Source organism: Grammomys surdaster, unplaced genomic scaffold, assembly GCF_004785775.1.
Source record: "Grammomys surdaster isolate TR1022 unplaced genomic scaffold, NIH_TR_1.0 264, whole genome shotgun sequence".
Taxonomy (NCBI): Eukaryota; Metazoa; Chordata; class Mammalia; order Rodentia; family Muridae; genus Grammomys; species Grammomys surdaster.
Window position 1 is genome coordinate 7,318,043 of NW_021604705.1, and position 19,692 is coordinate 7,337,734.

The 19,692-nt window shown below is 38.6% G+C and overlaps 1 protein-coding gene across 1 annotated transcript in view; it reads left to right on the forward strand.

The window, feature by feature from the left end:
• The window catches only part of Cacna2d1 (calcium voltage-gated channel auxiliary subunit alpha2delta 1), a 405,712-nt gene that overhangs the window by 61,686 nt on the left and 324,334 nt on the right, over positions 1-19,692 (forward strand). The window contains exon 2 of the mRNA XM_028776033.1: positions 14,084-14,165. Coding sequence (XP_028631866.1) covers positions 14,084-14,165 — 82 coding nt within the window. The remainder of the gene's footprint in view (positions 1-14,083; positions 14,166-19,692) is intronic.

The window sequence follows — 19,692 nt, forward strand, 5'->3', positions numbered from 1 at the left end:
GAGAGAGAGAGAGAGAGAGAGAGAGAGAGAGAGAGAGAGAGAGAGAGCGAGCGAGCACTAATAGACTAACATAATAAAATCCACCCCAAACTTTGAAGCATATATCCTAAGTAAAGGTTTTCATCAGCTTCCCTTGGAATTATAACAAGACTCAAGTTTTGTGATTCCTTCAAAGGTCTTTAGTGATGCTGCTGAGAAGCTTGCTGATAAAGGTTATTGCTTTGCAGGTCTGGTGATCTGAGTTTTATCCACAGATGCCATAAAGCTAGAACAACAGAACTAACACCCCACAGTCCACCCACTTATATACACACACATATACCTACAGAAAGACATATACAACATACGCATATACCACAGACTTCATATACACATATACTCACAGACTTGTGTATATGAGATACATGCATGTGCCTACACACCCACACACTCCTGGTACACATATGAACACATATACTACATTCACACACTATATACACACACATGCTCAAAATAAAACCATTAAAATCCTTAATCATTTTGCGATTGGTCTAATTTTCATGACAGTTCAGAGTTTGCTTGCTCCATTTTCAGAGAGTGCTAGAACCTTGTCTTCATCTTGGCCTCCACGACCATTCCATCTCAATGCTAGGTGTTCTCTCTGCCCAGCCTCTCTGCACCACTGTTTCATTTTCAGGGGAATACTTGTTTATTTCCTGACGTCACTTTTACTTTTGGGCACTAGCTATTGGTCCTCCTCAGATTCATATCTTAAAGACACTGGTAGAGAACCATTCTAGAGCCCAAGGGAACCATTTCAGGTTTATTAATACCTAAGTAGATCTTGCCAGAGACACTTACATGGCATTTTTAATAGTTAATAATAAAGGTTTTGTCCATTGGATGTTGATTGTTTTTTTAAATGTCAGGATGAAAAGGTGAGGCCTTACTTTGACCTTCATATATCTCTAGTTCACTCACCTTATTCTGGGTAATGGAAGGAAAAAGACAAAAATCATAGTAGCAGCTGCATGAATTATAAAACATTTAAGATGTTATGCTCATGATTTTTGGTTGGTGTGATAACTAGCTTTAATTGTCAGCTTGAGTCACTGGAAAGACTCTCAGTGAAGGGTTGTCTATATTGGATTGGCCTGTAGGCATGTATGTATGTATGTGTGTGGAGTTGACTTAGTTAAGTTAATTGATATAGGAAGACACAGCTTATTGTGAGTGACCCTGCCCTAATCAGTGGATGAACACAGACAAGCAAGGAAGTGAGCATCTATGTATTCAGTTTTCTCTATTCTTGACCGTGGCTCTTGGATAACTAGCTGTTTGTTTGTTATGTTTCTGTCCTAACTTCTACAGGATGATGCCTTTACCTGAAATTGTAAGCTGAGACAAACTCAGTTCTCTCCTAAGAGAAAAGACAGTGGGCATTAGCCAGTAGATGTGTGGACATGCTTTGAACTATTTTTCTTGAAAATTCCAATATGATGTAACAATAAAAAGAGAGGAAATATATGTACACACACATGTTTATCAGTTTTGGTGCTATAACAATTCGTAAGGCTTTACCATTATTTCTTTTGCATCAGCAGGTTATATAGCTTTTTCTCCAAAATAAAACATTATTAGCAAGTTAATGAATGCTTTTCCAAGGAACCACTGAGGAGAATTGTCCATGGTAACATTTATATATAACATACAAGAGAGTCCTATAATAAATAGGCCTAGACTAGACTAAAAGACAAAATTTTTTCATCTTGGGCATTTTCCACATATGAATATTGTTGGCATTAACTAGAGAGATAACTTTAGGTAAAGGACCATTTTCAAGGTGTTAAGATGTTGAGTAAATGGTGATGAAGCTACCATTTCCCTGATGTGATCCAAAAACATCAGGGTGATGCAGAACATGGTCAAATAGACCATGGTTAGGAGTAGCAGTTCTTCTAGCTGCAGGAGCTTGGAGGCAATGGTTCATAGCTGGACCTTCTTGGACCCATCAGCAGAGGAAAAGAGACATGAGAGACACTATTATTTATATAACCTTAGGCACTATAGCTGGGCAGACTCTCAGCTAGCTCACACAAATTCACTGACTATTCTTGGCCTAAATCCTACCTCATGGCCCTTCTGCTGCATGGCTTGTTCTCTCTCTCTCTCCCCTCTCCCCTCTTTCCTCTTTCCCTCAGTCCTGACAACTGTTCCTTCCAAAGTCAAGCTGACAAATCTTGCCTCTGCCTCTTCTCCTAGAGACCCTCTTAGCAAGTTGTTCTGACTTCCCCTTCCAGCCTAGCTATTGGCTGTCAGCTCTTTATTAAGCTAATCAACCAATGAGGAAGGTATATGTTTACAAATTACTGAGGCAGGTGATGAACCATAAGAATAACAATACCAAAATCGGACCAGTACACAGCTCTCTGCCATACAGAATTAACAATTGAAAAATACAAAAGCAACCTTCACACCATGTACAGAAAGGTTACATCAACAATAGTGCCTTAACCCCTGCGGGGTTTCTCCAAGCCTTCTAGAACATTCCTTGTGAACTCTATCCTCAGGTACCTATGCATTTTACTCACAGAGCCCAGGACATTCAGTCTCTCTCTACAAAGGAACATTTGAAAGAGAAGAGAAGGACTGTTAGGCTGTGGGGGGCCGCTGAGTCACATATGATTCACAGATCTAGCTTTGGAAATCTTTAGGCTTTGCTATTACAGAGCTTGTTGGTGGTCTGTTTAAAAATGGCTGGCTGAAATCTATATTGGAGTACATTCTGAATGAAACATTAGGAACAATCACAGAATGACTCATAATGAGAAGGACGTTAGGAGACTGCAAGCATTCCTTTGGTGTGTTGATGCCTAATTCACGTACTGACTGATTGTAGCTCTTTCTTGCTTTATAATGATGAGCTGTGTGGGTTGGACCTTAAAGGCAGGACTTCAACCCAAAGACAATACTATATTGTCTTCTCTCAGGGCCTGTGCATTGTGTCCTGTCTCTTAAAGTAGAAATTAAATATGATCCAGGAACTAAGTCTTTTTTTCTAAGTAAAAAGTAATTATTTCAAATGTTAAAGAGATAGAGAACAACACAAATGAGACCTTCCCCTGAGAAGCCCAGGGTTTCACTAAAGCTTGTCATTTACTTGTGGTGAGGAAGCTATGCCTGGCCTGATGGATTCTCTTTTATCTTGTGTATGAATCACTGAATGCTGAAGGCTTAACTTAAATATTTTAGTTTGGATTGTCAGGGCCTCCTCAGCAAGTATACAGATATGAATTGTGCTTTACAGCATATTTTAAATTTACCAAGAATATAACATTAAAAACTCCATTTAGATATAGTTGAGTATAATGCTTTTTCCACCCAAATATATATTGAGGTACTTAGGTTTTGACCTACTTTTTATTGTTTTCGTTGTTAAAGACTATTGTTATTTAAACATTTGCTAAGGTGATATAACTTGAAAAGTTAAATAGAGGCTGATGTTTTTATGAAAAGAGAGGGGTGGATATGTTCTATGGAGGTGTAGTCAGGTATGGGGGAAGAGGGTGCCTCAGTGAGCCCCATGCTGAGGCAGCCCTTCCCCCTGAGGGATCAGCCCCATGACAGTATATTCAGGGCACGGGGAGGGGAGTTAAGGGGTAATAGAGGCAGAGAGAGGTATTGAGAGAGAGTAGAGAAGTAGAGGAGTAGAGGAGTAGAGGCTGGCCATGAGCATGTGGAGAAAGCGCGAGAGAGAGAGAGAGAGAGAGAGAGAGAGAGAGAGAGAGAGAGAGAGACAGAGAGACAGAGAGAGACAGAAAGGAAAGGACAAGAAGACAGAGCAAGAGAAAGAGAACAAGAGAGGAACAAGAGAGCAAGAGAGTGAGGAGGGGGCAAGCAGCCCCTTTTATAGTGGGTCAGGTCTACCTGGCTGTTGCCAGGTAACTGTGGGGTGGAGCTTAGACAGAATGCTATCAGAGGCATTATTTTTTTCCTGTCTTTAGTATTCATTGCAGGAATCTTTCACCAAATTATTGCTTTCTGAAAGAGATTACTTAACAGTATTAAAACTTTTTCCATTTGATAAGCAAATATTGATTTTTAAAATAGAAAATGTTTCTGGCTTTGATTGGTACAGGATGCTATAAGGTATATATAGCAACTTGGTTTTGGCTGTTATATATTCACTATCCCGTAAGTAGTTTTGTGCATGGCAAGAACTACTGTATTCTGTTTAACAGAATCTTTAATGAAATAAAATCTTTCAATTTTATCCATATCTGGTGTGCTCTGTCTCTAAACATTCACAGCCTATCTCCCGCCCATTCACCAATGATAGTTCAGCATCTTTGTTTATTTGAACTTTTAAAAAAAATTATCTTGAAGAAAAGTATTCTCTTTTTAAAAATTTGATACTGTTAATAGGGAAATATAGCTTGATTTAAAAAAAAAAAGAAAGAAACAAAGCAAAAGCGAGTTCTAGGTACCATTCTTAGTAGACAGCTAAGAAGAGGAAGCTGGCTGCAGTTCCTCTCCATGAAGCAACCTTCTGTTTGCCAGGCCAGTGTGCAGTGCAGCAGAGGGTGATGTGAAGGCAAGACCTGGTGCTGCTGCTGCTCAGGCAAAGAGGGTCAGAGCACCACACTGGGGGGGGGGGGGCCAGAAAGGGTGAAACCAATTAAACTGCAGTATCTTTTCTGAGCTGGGCATCTTTTACTATTTCATGTTGGAAGGTTTTAGTTCTAGTTCCCCATTGCATTGTACTCAAGAAGAAAAGAATACAAATATTGGAGGCGAGCTAAGCTGGCAGTCTTCTTTGTTTCTGGTCTTCAGAGACTGAGTTATTGTCTTATTGCAAGTTAATGTATTTACTTTGACAGCTTTTGATTGTTAAGTAAACTCTGCCCTGGAACAGCTGTGAGATAAATGATCCTGTGGGCTGGTATTTAAAAAAAATGCCCCAACAGTCAGGCTGGCCCCTGGCTTTTATGTTCATGCATTTGTTTATGTGAACCTGCATCTAAAATAATGAAGGCTGGATAAAGCACCCATGCTTACCCATTCATCTCTGAACTTCCTCCTGTTGCTTTAGAATATTTTATACTAAGCTACACATCAAAGTCGCCTCTACTACATGATGTCCAATGTGTGTGTGCAGGGAAGATGTGAGACTCTATGCTGTGGACCTGATGTCTCACACCAACAATTTTGTGTTATGCCAATGAAAGCAAAATTTTTTTTTGGCTATAAATAACAAAATAATGCTTGTTTACTTCATTAATCCAGAAAAGGCCTTAACATTTTAATTTGAGAAAAATTATCCCATATAAGCAATCCCATGCATATATGCATATATGATACGAACACATATATACATTATATAGTATATGAAAGGAAAAAATACGTAGGGTTTTTTTTTGATGTTTTGTTAATAATGGATGCACAGTTTTTCCTTTCCAAGTAAAAAGAAAGACTTTTGTAAATGTCATTTTTCCTTTTTTATGTGTGGGAAACTGACTTTGAACCCATGGCTATCAGAACAAAAGTTATGGCCAGAGAGCTGAAGGTCACGATGATGTGGGATGTCTAGAATACAAATATTTCTGATCACATCATTTGAAGTGAGTAAGGATTGTATTGCTTTTAAAGGACAAACTACTTTGCTTCTTTGTATAACTTCAGGCAACCTAAGGTCATCACACCCATCTCCACGTCTGTAAAATAAGACTTCGAAACTATCTCAGTAGATTTTTGTAATAAGTGAAGATATATTTTGAAGTGTCCATAGCTGTTTTTGGAGTCTGCAGTAGATATTCATAACTCCACCTGTCGATGTCACTATAAAGAATTGAATAGCCCATCTAAGGAAAATATGTATTCTTTTTGATGCTATGCTGACCCAAGACAGCACATAACTGCATGATACTTTGTAAGACTGGCTGGCTATTGCTTAGGATAATTAAGGAGGAAAGACTTAGGAGATGTTGAGGATTTGGGTTTAACAGAAGAGGAACCTGAGTCAGCCCGGATGATGGGAGCTGGGAGTGAAGCTGAAGAAACTTAAGATGAGGAAGTTTGTAGCTTGCAGGAAATATGATTATAGAACGAGACAGTGACATACTCGTGAAGCATCTAAGCCACTGACTGCAGACACAAAGCTTAGTGGGAAGAGGACTTCTCATTTAGAGTCCCAACATTAATAAGCAATCGAGGATTTTGCAGCACTAGAAATACTTGATGGCTCACATAATCATTGAGAGAAAAGGACATGAGGAAATTTTTGTCATAATATTAAATAATGCTTATATGCTTGAGTTAGACTAAACTACATTTTTGTGAACTCATTCTCTTGTGGCTGAGGAAAAATACGAAGGGAAAAGGAGAGAAGGTTTCCTCGATAAAATGAATGAGGCTTTGTAATGAGCCATTAGAAATTCAGCTCATTTGGTTCATAGAAACACCAGCAGCAGATTGTTTGGCCATGTGGGACACCCCAGTTGGTGTCAGGCTCTGCAGGGTTGCTGCTGGAGGTTATGACTAACTGTGATGCTGCAGGATAAAAGGCTAAGGGCTCAGGGCTGCAGGGAACAAATCCCACATGGGACATCCCTTCCCTCCCCTGCCCCCTCCCCGCTCCCATCTAGGTAATCTGTGACATTATAATATCAACCCGAAAGCATTTTGCTTGTTTGTTTGGAATCCGGACACAAATTGAAGCTGTCTAGGCAGAAACCATTAACTAAACCAATTTAAAACATGCAGATAAAACAAAAAAAAAAATGATTCCAAGATGACAAGGTCTTGTGAGACTATGATTAGCCGCAAAGTGGATTCATGCATGTTGAGGTAAAGGCCAATGGAAAACAAAGGCAGAGACACTTGCATAGCGAATAATGAGGTTTGTTTATTGATACAGCTTTGTCTCCCACTGCCAGGCCCTTTACCTTTCCACTCTGATTAGTGCGATCACATCCTTTTCTCAGTTTCCCAGGATTTCTCTGAAAAAAATGGAATCGAATCCTCAAGCATCTCACAAGTTGAAACGACTTCCTTCTAAGAGAGCAGCAGTGTTACTGAAAATGCTTAAATTGCCAGTAATTTCAGGAACGAGTGCTCCCGAAACATCTCACCCATCACACAATTATCCTACAATATAAAGTAGATGCCAAGTGATTTGACTACACACAGGAACACACATTCACCTGTGTATTGTTACCATGTTCTAAGAAATGCACATTTAGTAAATTTTATATGCCTCCCAAATCTTTGGGTTACTTAATGCTATTTTTACCCAATTGCAGGGACACTGTGGATGGTTTATGATACAACAAAAATAGGAGTAGTTTATCATCAGTTAAATAGTTATAGCAAGTAGAACAGTTTACTCTTGAAATTTCTTGTTACTGAAATTTATGGACATGTTATTTATGTGTTAGCACAGTTGAAATGGCTATTTTGGTGGATATTTGGGCATTTTAATTGTTCCCAGCTCCTTAAGGCACCACTGTGGTTTTTATTCACTCGTGTTAAATATAAAATTATTGCTTAAAAAGAATGCATAGGCAGAGAATTGCCTCAGGAAAGGGCCTGCAGTGATACAGGGTGATTCTCGCTGGTGCCTCACCTGCTATAGCCACTCACTGTAGCCAAGAAAGCTCTCTTTTTTTTCTGCTGTAGCCTACATTCTTCGTTTGTCTCCATGGTAATTATTAGTGAAATAATATGGGAGAAATGTGTCTCTTTTAATACTTTTCCCCCTACAGATCGCAATGGCTTTAGATCCTTTGTCTGTTTTTCCACAGGACTTACCCATATCAACATAGAAAGAAGGGCGGTCCTCAACATAAACAACATAAGCTTCTGACTCTTCCCTCCACTGATGGAGCCCTTATTGTAACAGTTCTTAGTTCTCACTGTGACCTCATTGTCCTACCCAAGCAATAGCTTAGTTTAACCAGCTTAGCTTTTAAAATAATTAAATCAATAGCTTGACACTTCCTACTCAACTGTTACACTTTACAATAGATTAAATGGGGTGTAATTGTGCTTTCCTGAGTTTGATGTTCCTCAGATCATCAAAGTGAAATGGATTACCATTTTTCTTTCTTCTTTGAGAATGAAATTTTCCAAATGATGCTGTGTTACCCGCAAACTGAACTTCAAAAAGAACATCAATTTGATGGCAGTGTTTTTCTTTAAACTCCTTGAAAATAAAACATTTCACATGTTGTTTTTTTAGGATTTTGGCCATTTGTATACCATAAAATGAAGTAGGCATACATAATATTTTACTTATTCAATAAATTATTTGCCACATTACGTATGCTGTTGGATGCCTCCTGTTACATTGACTCTGTAGAGAACATTAAACTCTTGCAATCCTGCTAGTAGCTGTGAGAGGAGTTCTAAGGACCTAGGAGGATTACAATACCAAATGGTTTGCTTTGACACTCAATAAACATTGAATTTGAATGTTAGAACTATCACTACATATTTAGACAATTTCATGTAGACCAAGTTGGCCTTGAACTCACAGAGATCTGCCTGGCTCTGCCTCCTGACTCCTCAGAATAAAGGCTGTGCCACCACTGCCCCACAAGCCCAGAAAAGTGCTTGGATATCTAAACTCAGTTCCTAATGCTTCTCTGGCAAGTACTTTAGTAGCTGAGCCATGTCCCCTATCGAAGCAGATTCTACCACTCGGTTACATTTTCAGTTTAAGCATCTGTTCTTTGGAAACACATATATGTTGTCTGAAGTGATAGAAATGGAATATGTGTACTCAGGCCACTTTTTCCTTGCCATGAACAGCAGGTCTTTTTTAGAAAGCTGCTAGGATTAAAACTTTAAAAAGTTATTAAGAAAAATTCAAAATTTGCTAATATATAGTATTTTCATGGTACTTCATTGAGTTATAGGGTATCTGATTCCATAGATGAAGGATTTAGTAAGTAGGTACTTTATGAATATAATATTAACATTTTAATGCATATTTTAGTAGTCATTGCTTTTTAGAATCAGTAGAGATCTTGAAATTGCTAGAACCTTGATGCTACTCATCCTTGTCTTCCCTTCACACTTGTAGTCACTGTTCCACGTTCATGGAGAGTATTTTCCTTCGCTCCTGTTGTCGACAGTCTGTGCTGGTAATATGTACTCATACCCATGCTGATTGGCCCCAGTGAACAGGATGCCCTCCAGTGTAGTTCAACTCCTTAAGTACTTTCTAGTCATCTTTCCCTTCTCCCTTTCTGGCTCCTTTCCTGAAGATCCACTGTCAATATACAGATAACTTCCCCTTAATTACTCAGGAAATAAAGAAAAATGAATGGAGCTAGTGAGCTCAAAGTTTTTCTTTAGTCTTTCTACTAATTGTTTTCACTTGTCTAAAAAATTGTAACATTTTCCTTCAAGTTTGCATGAAAGAAGTATCTTCTCTTGGGGAGATGCATCATTTCTCTCCCTTTATGTTGCTGTTTGTGAATGCATTCCACACATTTACCTTCTCCTGGTTATGATAGTCTGTGTGTTGGATGCTAGAATTTCTTTTTCTTAAGTATTGTGAAATTTGTGTCTCAGATTATGTGGTGTCAATTGCTGTCTTGAAAGCATGCAATTGTACCTAGGAGATGGGCCTCTGTGCATGTCTGTACAGTATTGTGTTGGGTAAAGTTGGAAAGCTTGCTCACTGTGGTGGCATCATTCATGGGCAGGAAGTCCCAGTCTGTACAGTCAGAGAGTAAGAGCTGAGAAGCAGCTGGCATCAGTTCTCTTTGTTTCCTGGCTGTGGATGCAACATGACCAGTTGCTTCAAGCTCTTGCCTCCTTGGTATCTGTACTCTAATGGACCTTGAGCTCAGCTTTTTAAATGGAGCCCCTTCTCATTTAAGTTGTTTTAGTCAGGGTGTTTAATCACAGCCACTGGAAAATGAAGCTACAATGGGCCTATTGAAATAGGCAGGTTAATAAAAGAATAGCATGCAAATTAATTGGCAATAAAACATTTTGGTGACATGGACACCTTGAGGAAATGAAGACACAGAAGCCAAAGTACAACTGCATGTTCTCTAGACAATCTGAAGGACACCTGCTGGACAATAGGAGACAATGCTTGCACACTAGTAACCTGGGGAAAGTCTGCATGGTCTGTTCACTTCTGCTATTCTTTACAAGAGGCTTTGGATGTATGTGTGAGTCAGGATAGATGCTGGAACCATAGCATTCATTAGAGGAGAGGAGTAGGAGAAGGTCTGAGGGAATAGTCTTCTTGAGTGTCTTGACACGTCTAGAGTGCCCATATCCATAATTGCCAATAAAGACACGGTCTTTCTGACGTGTCCACTTTTTTTTGATCTTTTATGCAGAAACATGTCTAGCCCTATCTTGTTTTAACACACACACACACACACAGACACACACACACACACACACACACACACACACATGTAAAAACAAATGGGAGCTTCAAGACCTCCGAGTCTCATTCTCCTCCATGGTAGATGCTCTTCTCTGGCTTTTGTGTGACTGGGTAGATTCGTCATTCATGAAGCTGTTTTGCTTTGTCTTAGAGCTTCTCTGGTTCCATTGTTCTAGATATTCTTCTCTTGCCACTACTCAGATCCCTCTACCCGTTCATTAATGATTGGTTTCCTTGGTTCTAATTTCTGTTTATTTCCTTCCTTGTACCTAATCTTTAGGGAGTGCTACATTGATTTGTCTGTGACCTTGCTACACACTGTAACCACTAATCTTTACATTCTGTGTAGGCTTTTCTTCTGCTGAATCTGTTTCATTCTATTGCTTAGTATATCCTCAGGTCTCTGAAAATCATCTCAAATTCAGTAAAATCAACCTCTTTGGTTGGAGTGTAGCTCAGTGGCAGAGCACTTGGCCGGCATGTGCAAGACCCTGGGGTCAATTCCCAGAAAAGAACCAGACCAACAAACCAGCAGAGACCAATTCATTGAAGCCTCTAAACTACTTAATGCCTTCTACTAGGTGCTTCCGCATTTTGTTCTGATTCTCTGCATGAAAATGCCCCCATCTGCTCCTGAGAAACTTCCAAAATCACCTGCCAGGTCTTCCTCCCATTCACCTGATGCATCCCAAAGTACCCGTAGTCTGTGTAGACTTCAGGATTTCACTGAGCTAATGGCTTCTACTACTATTAAATTAATTGAGTAATTGTTATTTATTACCTCTCCTCTCCACCTTTTGTTCTTGTGCCCTGACTTCCAGCTACCATTTATTTCGTGTCAGGAAGATGTATTGTCTCATGTTTGCAGGCATCTCTTTGACCTTGTCACTGTCTAGCTTCTAACTTTCTAATACCACCTTCCTTTTTGAGCATACAAACCACATCCTCAGTAATATGGTTTGTACCATTTTTTTCTAGCTGAATTACCCACCACCTCTAATTCCTGTCCATTGTCTAGATATAGCATGGTCTCTAACTCAGACTTGCTGTGTTGACTGAGAGCAATGTGTTCTCTGTGCCTTCATTGTTGATTCCTTTAATCTTGTTAGGTTCTACTTGTCTTTCAAATACAACAGAAACAGGCAAACTCAGGAGGTAGGTAGGAGGTTGGGGGACCCTCCAAAATGCACCAGAGACCTGGGAGGTGAGAGACTCAAAGGCAGGAACCTTAGATGAAATGCCTTTTAGTGGGGAGAGGGAACTTGTAGAGCCCAACTCCAGCAGAAAGACAGGTCATCGAATGAGGGATGGGGTTGTCATCTCAAATACCACTCTTTAAGTAGCTACTGCCATGATCATTTGAAGGGGTTCATGATGGTATGTCACTTCAAACATGCAAATTTGGCCTCTTGCTTTAGTCACATAAGGAAATAGGATTTAAGAAAGGGCTACTCCCTCCACTTCCTCAACAAACCGAAGAAATTCTTTTGGGAGGAGTGTTCTTTATGTAATAAACCTAAGAAACAGCCTTGCTCACCAGAGATGGGTGACTGGGGGACTCAGTGAATCTGAATACAAACAAACTCGGATGTAAGCCTGAGCTCTCATTCTTCCCCCTTCCCTGGCTTGCTCTTGGTAGCGTTTCTGGAGTCTGTCTGTTCAGGTCCAGCTACTCATTTGTCCTGTTGATGCTCCACATCTGTGACGTACTTGGTCTTTTGTCACTGAGCGTCACGCTCCTGTGGGAGACTCCATGTACATGGAAAATGAATAAAACATTTATGCTTTTCTTTTGTTAATTAGCTCTTACATTAATTGGGTTCCTGGAGGCAATCAGAGGGCCAGTGTAAGAACTGAGGTGACTTGAGGCTGGTGCTGGGTCTTTCTCTCTAACAGGCCTCCTTCCAGCCTCTGTCCCTTAGAATTTGCTTCATGCAAAGGTTTTCTAGAAATAAATCGATGAGTAAAAGCTATTCCATGTCTTTCCTGGGAGATTCATTTCTGAATCTGCAAACACTGTATTAAATAACTCTCTCTTAGCACCAATGACCTTTCTCAGTTACCACATTCTTCTTATTGTTGTTCTCCTTTGCCCAGAGCTAGTTTTAATCCCAGTTTGTCTTGGTATTTGTTCTAGCATGTGCTAGAGCTTATTGGACAGTGTGACAGAAAATACGAATATATTTTTGGTGGTGTATGATGCAATTTATTGCATGTAAATGTTATATTGTCTGAATTTCTTCCAGCTTATGTAATATTTGAAGAAAATCAGGTAACAGTTAAAAAAGATAACAGTGTCAATTTAAAAAAGTGGCTTGCACTTCGAAAGTCTTCTTGACAGCTTGTCAGTTGGGGCAGAGATGAATGGATCGGTCCTGAATAACTTCTCAGCCCAAAAGTGAATGGTTCACCTCTGTGAACGTCACTAATGACCATGCACCTGGATGTTACAGTGACACAGATCAGTGTTCAGGAATGGACACTGTATGAATATCCATGTATGCATGAGTACCCACGTACACACACACAGGCCCCCCCCCACACACAGGCTCACACACACACAGGCACACACACACACACACACACACACAGGCTCACATTCTCTTTTACATTCTTTCTTCCTGTCCCTTGTTCCCTTCCCCCTCAAGCTTAGTTATGGCTAACATTTCTTACCACTTGTCAATGTTAAGGAATTATCTTTGAGAAATGATTCATTCTCTCTGGAGTCTAGGACTTAGTAAATGTGTATAGCTGAGAAAATCTGACTAGAATCAAAAAGTACTCTCTGTAGTCTTTGCTCTTACCTGTACACTAATATGATTTTTTTCTTCTAATTATAAAAATGAGTACAGTTTTACTTATCTAATAACAATAGTAATAATACTGATTGGGTTAGTGTTTATACTGTTTTCCAGATATGCACACCCATTCATAAAATGCATGAATGCATGAATCAATGTACTAAACTACATTGATTCTAATGCTGGACAGTGGGTACTATTCAGATTTAGATGTTCATTAAATGTACTGATGTTAATAGTTCATGTTTCAAGATATTAAATTCATTAATTACAAAAGTGTATCTGAAAGTATTTGAATTTAAATGCTGAGGGAATAGTTTTCACGAGTAAAACATGTCTTTGAACATATAGTACTGCTCCAGTCATTTAGAACCTCAGAGTGCAGCTGGGTTAAAGTGTCCTTAGCTTTTGTGTACTGGGATATCTGTAACCTTGTGATTTGTACTGGTGTAAACTGATGACATGATTCTAAATACTCATTTTATGATCAGAATATACAGTTTATGTGTATTTTTGAATGCTGTACATAGTAACTGTTTTCATGAAATTTTATGAGTGAGTCAATGTTAACTCTTTTGAGTCCCAAGATGCCATTGTCATTCTTCTCATTTTGATTTGGTGGCATTTCACTGTGTACACACATGTAAATGTAAGAACCAACTTAAAAAAAAGAAACTCCAACCAAATTAAGGTTTGAAACTAAAAACCCTAGTGTGACAATGGTTCAAAAGTCTTCTCCATTTGAAGGAAGAATGGGAAGTGATCTTAGTGGGAACTGGGGAGGGAGACTGAAAGCCTACGTGTATGAAGTACATATATAAAACATCAGTGTGCTAACAGTATTTGCAGGAAATCTGATGGAACTTTCTTTCTTCTGATTCCACAGTATCAAGTCATGGGTGGATAAGATGCAAGAAGACCTTGTCACGCTGGCAAAAACAGCAAGTGGAGTGACTCAGCTCGCTGATGTAAGTATCCCCAGCCATGAATTTTGCCAATCCTCCTCTTAGTTTGGGTTTCAAGTGCTCCATGTGCACCTTTATGTCCTTTGGGAGAAACATAAATACATAGTTAACTTCTGTATCAGAAATTCCCAAAGAAAACCTTACAAGTACTTCAAAATTATCTGAGGATGTCTTTATAAGGAAGATGCAGATATTAAACCCAGAGTGTGCTTACCATCCTTGGTTATATTGTATATCCCAAGTTTGAAAACCTGAACTTTCAATACTCTCAAATCTTAAACTTTTGTAGTGTGGGGTTGATGCCTAGATATGATGGAGTGCACTTCCCGTGCATGTATGCTGCTCACACTGTGTGACATCCCTCAGGGATGTAAGTGATGCATCAGCTGGAAATGAACTTTAGTTTAGACTTCTGTCTCAGCCCCAAGATATCCCATTAGGTATATGTAGCTATTCAGAAGTCTGAGGTAAGCACTTTCAGTCCCATGTTTCTGAGAAGGTATGCTCATCCTGAGTCTGCAAGGTACTTTGTGATGAAATGTATTTTTTGTTAATATTGATGGTCTCTTGTGTTTGAACTCCCAGATACAGGGAAGGGTGTAAGCTCCAGTTTATGATTTACTTCAGAAATACATGAGTATGTGCCACTGTGCTGGGTAGTATGTGGACCTGTATTTGAGGGATATAGGATTTGCAGGAGCAGATGTTTTCTGTTAATATTTATTTATTTATTTATTTATTTATTTGATTTAAGTTGACTGTGGGGAAAACTTTCATTCAACCGCAGAGACAAATGACAGATTTTAATGTTAAGTTTTAAAACTTTTATTGGCAAGATGAGAAATACACAGCTGCTGCCCCTGGCCCTCCATTCCTTCATTAGCCTCATGGTTCTGCGCCTGGCTGACAGACATCCGTTACTCTTGCTGTTTCTATGGGAAAATCTCTTGCTAAACTTATATTCTCTTTTTCTATTATGCTTTTCTGTATGGTGTAGATTACGTGGACAATTATAAATATTGATGAATGGGTAAATGACAACATACAATAAAGAAGATAAAGTCTGGATAATTATTTGTTTATGAGACACATGCCATAATATAGTGACAGAAGGATTATAAAGAAGTGCATGCTATATAATGTGGAGGGATGTGAGGTGGGGGAGGAAGAAAGAAGGAGGGAAATACAGAGGGAGAGGAGAAGGAGAGGGAGAAGCAGAGGTAGCGGGAGGGAGAGATTCATTGCTGGAAAATTATGCAAATATTAAGCATTAGAAGAGTCACATGATCCTTTCTGCCTCATTTGTTTTTTCCTAGCAAAAAGGTTCATGATGTGTGCAAATGGGTGGTGGTGGTGGTGGTGGTAGTTGTTTTGTTTGCTAGCTTAGTTTAGGTTTTGTTTTACTTCACATGGGAATTTAAAGCTAAATTTAGTTGAAAAATTCTAAAATGGAGAGTGAACGTTGAGGGGAGACAGGAGAGTGACGCTTGAGGGGAGATTAGAGGCCTTTTGAGCAGGCGTTTCTGTTGTAGGATTTATACAGTACTGGGGATCTTAGCCCAAGGCTTGGTGCAATGCCTCATCTCCTATTGGCAAGAGCTAGAGGAATGACGGACTCCAGAAGTTGAATACCTGCTGGAATTTATTTGGTCCCCGGATCGAAAGTCACTATTGTAGAAAAAGTGCTTCTTCTTTAGTTAATGTAATTATTTTTTACTGGCTTCATACATACACCAAAGGCTAAGAACCACGACAAATACCTATATTGCTAATGTAATTATTTTTGGAATTTTATGAAAATTCCTTTATGAGATCATGAAATATTAGCCAAAGGAAAATAATTAATATTGTTGAATAAATTCTACACTTTAAATCTTCCTACTTTAGTAAATTATTGTACTAAAGGACAAGCTTAGGGGCTGGGGAAGTGGTACACGGGCACATCGCTTGCTTCACAAGCCTGACAGCCAGAGCTCAGGTCTCCAGCACTACGGCGATGCAGGGCAGACACAGGAGCTTGCCTGTAATTCAGTCTCAGGAGGCAAAATTGCGATTTGGCTGAGTAGCCAGACTAGTCACTAATTCTTCCATTTGTTGTTATTTTCCAGTCTTCATTCAGTGCAGTGGGTCTCAGTCTATGCGTCGTGACCCTTTTGGGAGGTTGTGTATGAGATATTTATATTACAATTAATAGCAATACCAAAATTACACTTATGAAGTAGCCATGAAGTAATATTATGGGTAGGGTCATGATACATGAGGGTTGCAGCATTAGGAAGGTTGAGAACAAGTGATTTAATGGAAAAAGCCTGGGAAATAGATGCCCAATTATTTGGTTGTAAGATATTTGGCTCACACTACAATGACAAAAGTTAGTTATAGTATATATTGTTTTATGCAATTAAAAAAGTCCTAAACATGGAATCCTTACTCAAAATGCTCAACTCAAATTCTACTGCAACAAAAGAGGTCAGGGCAAATAGCTCTGTCTAAACATACTTAAGATGTGATAACACACAACTGAAGCCGTACTTTTAAAATTTCCATATTATTGCCCATGAAACAGGACAAAAATCTGAAGATTTACAAATAGCATGCACTTTCTTTTCTTTTTTAATTGTGCTGGGTATTGATGCCAGAATCTTTTGCATGCTAGGTAAGAGATCTGAGCTCTACTCCAGGAGACACATGCTCTTCCAAACAATCTAAATCAGAAACTATTGAAAATACCCTCTGTCATTCTTGAACATGTGCCTGCACACATTCTGCCAAGGAGGAGATTGTGATTGAACTGATGGATGGAGAATGTGATGTTTAATCACTAGCAAATATGTTTTTAAGTTGAAGTCTTCATGACATTCTTGAAATCAACATCTGTGAGTTCACAAAACATCCACCAGCAACCCTTTCATTCCTTAATCTGCTGAAAAGTGTTTTATCTTGATGTTATTCTCAAAATATGGCCCATATCTTGAGATATTTTAAATGAAATATCTTGAGATATTTTAAATGAATGATCTCTGTAGTAATGAGAATTTGCTTCATGCAAAGGTTTTCTAGAAATAAATCGATGAGTAAAAGCTATTCCATGTCTTTCCTGGGAGATTCATTTCTGAATCTGCAAACACTGTATTAACAGGGAACAGAATCCTGCCAGTAGGTCAGAATACCTCCATCATTACATTTCATTGCTCCTACCATGCTCACCCCAGGGAGAGCAAGCCACAGCCATAGAAGGAGATAGAATCACCTGGGAGATCTGTTCTGTCTTTTGTGGAAATTTGTCTTTACATCTCTTCCTTTCTCTTTGTCTCTGTCTCAGACTCCTCTTCACTAGAGGGTCTGTGGGTCCTTATTTACATAGGCTCACTATCTGGGGGAACTTTATAAGGCATTGCAGCAAGTGTCAATAATCTCAGCCTGGAAGTTACCTTATTGGGAAAGTTTAGGTTCTTTCCCAATTCCCTCAAGGGACTTTTCTATGTCCTTCCATGCTGCTAGACTCAATGGTACTTTGTGGTACAGAGTTGCTTTGTGATTCACATGTATCATCATGTCAGATTACCTTTTGTCTTCTGCCACTCTGAGACATGGGCTTACTCTTTTATAACAAAATGAAATTCAAATTCCCTTCACTCTGACATCCCTCAAATATTAGCAAATCCACAGCTATGGTTGGTTAGGTGCAATTTAACCTTTCTCTAAAGTGAAAAAAATTAATGCTATATATGAAACATCTAAATGTGACTGACATATATTGCTAGCAAAACTAACTGCTTATAATAATCTTGGAATTGCTCTAGCATTTTATGACATAATTCTAAATTTCTTTATGAATTCTGTTAAAAATTGTATTAACAACTGGTGCCACTTGGTATAGAATGTATTTGTGATGTTTTAAAATGTGTTATTTTCAAGATCATTTGAAAGATGGATTCAGTTTAGATTAAAGACATTTGAAAGAGTTTTATCTAATGAAAAAGAGTTAAAAACTATAACCTATGTTATTGTAGTGAAACTTGGTTTTGAAATGTAACAACGAAAAACATTCAAAACAGTTAAGACTGTGACTGAGGAAGGACATGTAGATGACAAGTTATCGTTTTGTCATGACTGTCAGACGATGCTGTCGGAGGATTTGAACTCTAAAATACTAAAGCATATTAGTGTGCCACAAGGCAGGCCATCTTATCTTGAGTTCTCTTTCAGCTTTACATTCTTTCTCGTGGAAAAACAGAAGCCAGTATCTGACAGCATTGTGGCAGTGACATGACTCTCCTAAATCTCTGTCTAGTGCCAAAACTCAGTTCTATTTATAATACACTGACTCTTCTTTCATGACAGAAACTGGATAAATGACAACAGAGACAGTCATTCAGACTTTCAGCAAAGGGGAAAAATTAAGAAGGAAAGATACTTAGATCATGTTTTAAATAGTGACAAATTAATATACTAGGATTATAGAGATATAGATTATTTAGTGATGGAAACAATATACTTATGAATAAAATGACTAGATATTATTTCTTATAGACTTCTATGTAAAACCTTCAAATCTACAAACTCTTCTTCATATATATTAGAAAAATTTCATAAGCCTCTACAATATATCTGATAATAAATAATATGTCCTTTTAATCATAAAATTAGTTTTCTTCAGTGGGTTGTAGTATAATATTGATTCATTTCCATTTTAAGATATTTTATGTATAAAATAGTATAGTGGCATTATAGACTTAATCTTCCTTAATATATTTTAGCATTATGAAACAGATTGTATTTTTATTTCTTGTGATAGCAAACTTTCTACTACTATATGAAATATTCAAAGTAATTAACTGAAGTTATTATTATTATCTCAGTAAAGGTACTGGCCTATGCCTGATCGGCCTTAAAGTTTTGGCCCTGTGACAAGCAAGCACATTATAGTTGTAGAGTGTGGCAGAGAGAAAATGCTAGCCCCATGGCCATGAAGCAAAAGAGAAAAGTAGAGAGAGTGCTGGTGTTTCCACATTCGCTTTAGGAGCATTTCACTAAAGTTCTAAGCTTCCAAAAGTTCCTACCCCCAACAAAAGGTCCTTTACCTCCCGACAGTACCATTGTTAACACATGAGCAATTGGTGGTCAGTCAATATTCAAACTATAGTGACAATATTGGAATTTTGGTTTCTTTAAAAAGTACATACATATTATGTGTTTTCGTTTTAATCCCAGGTGTGGGGATATGGTGCTGCTTTGAGCTGACTGCAGCAGCTGACCATGATTTGCCTCGTGCTCTAGCAGAAGCATGCCAGCTGCAGATAGTTTCTGCAATTGGGTGATCTTTGGACCTGTGAGAACTTCTCAGCAGTGTATAAACACTAGAGTCCTGACAGGGTGGTGGGTCATGGGTTATTGTTCTTTTCTGGGAGGTTGGTTGTAGTTTGTTAGTGGTCTTGGTAAAGAAGAAAAAAGAGGGAAGAAATTAGATTCAGGGATTCTCTCTCTCTCTCTCTCTCTCTCTCTCTCTCTCTCTCTCTCTCTCTCTCTC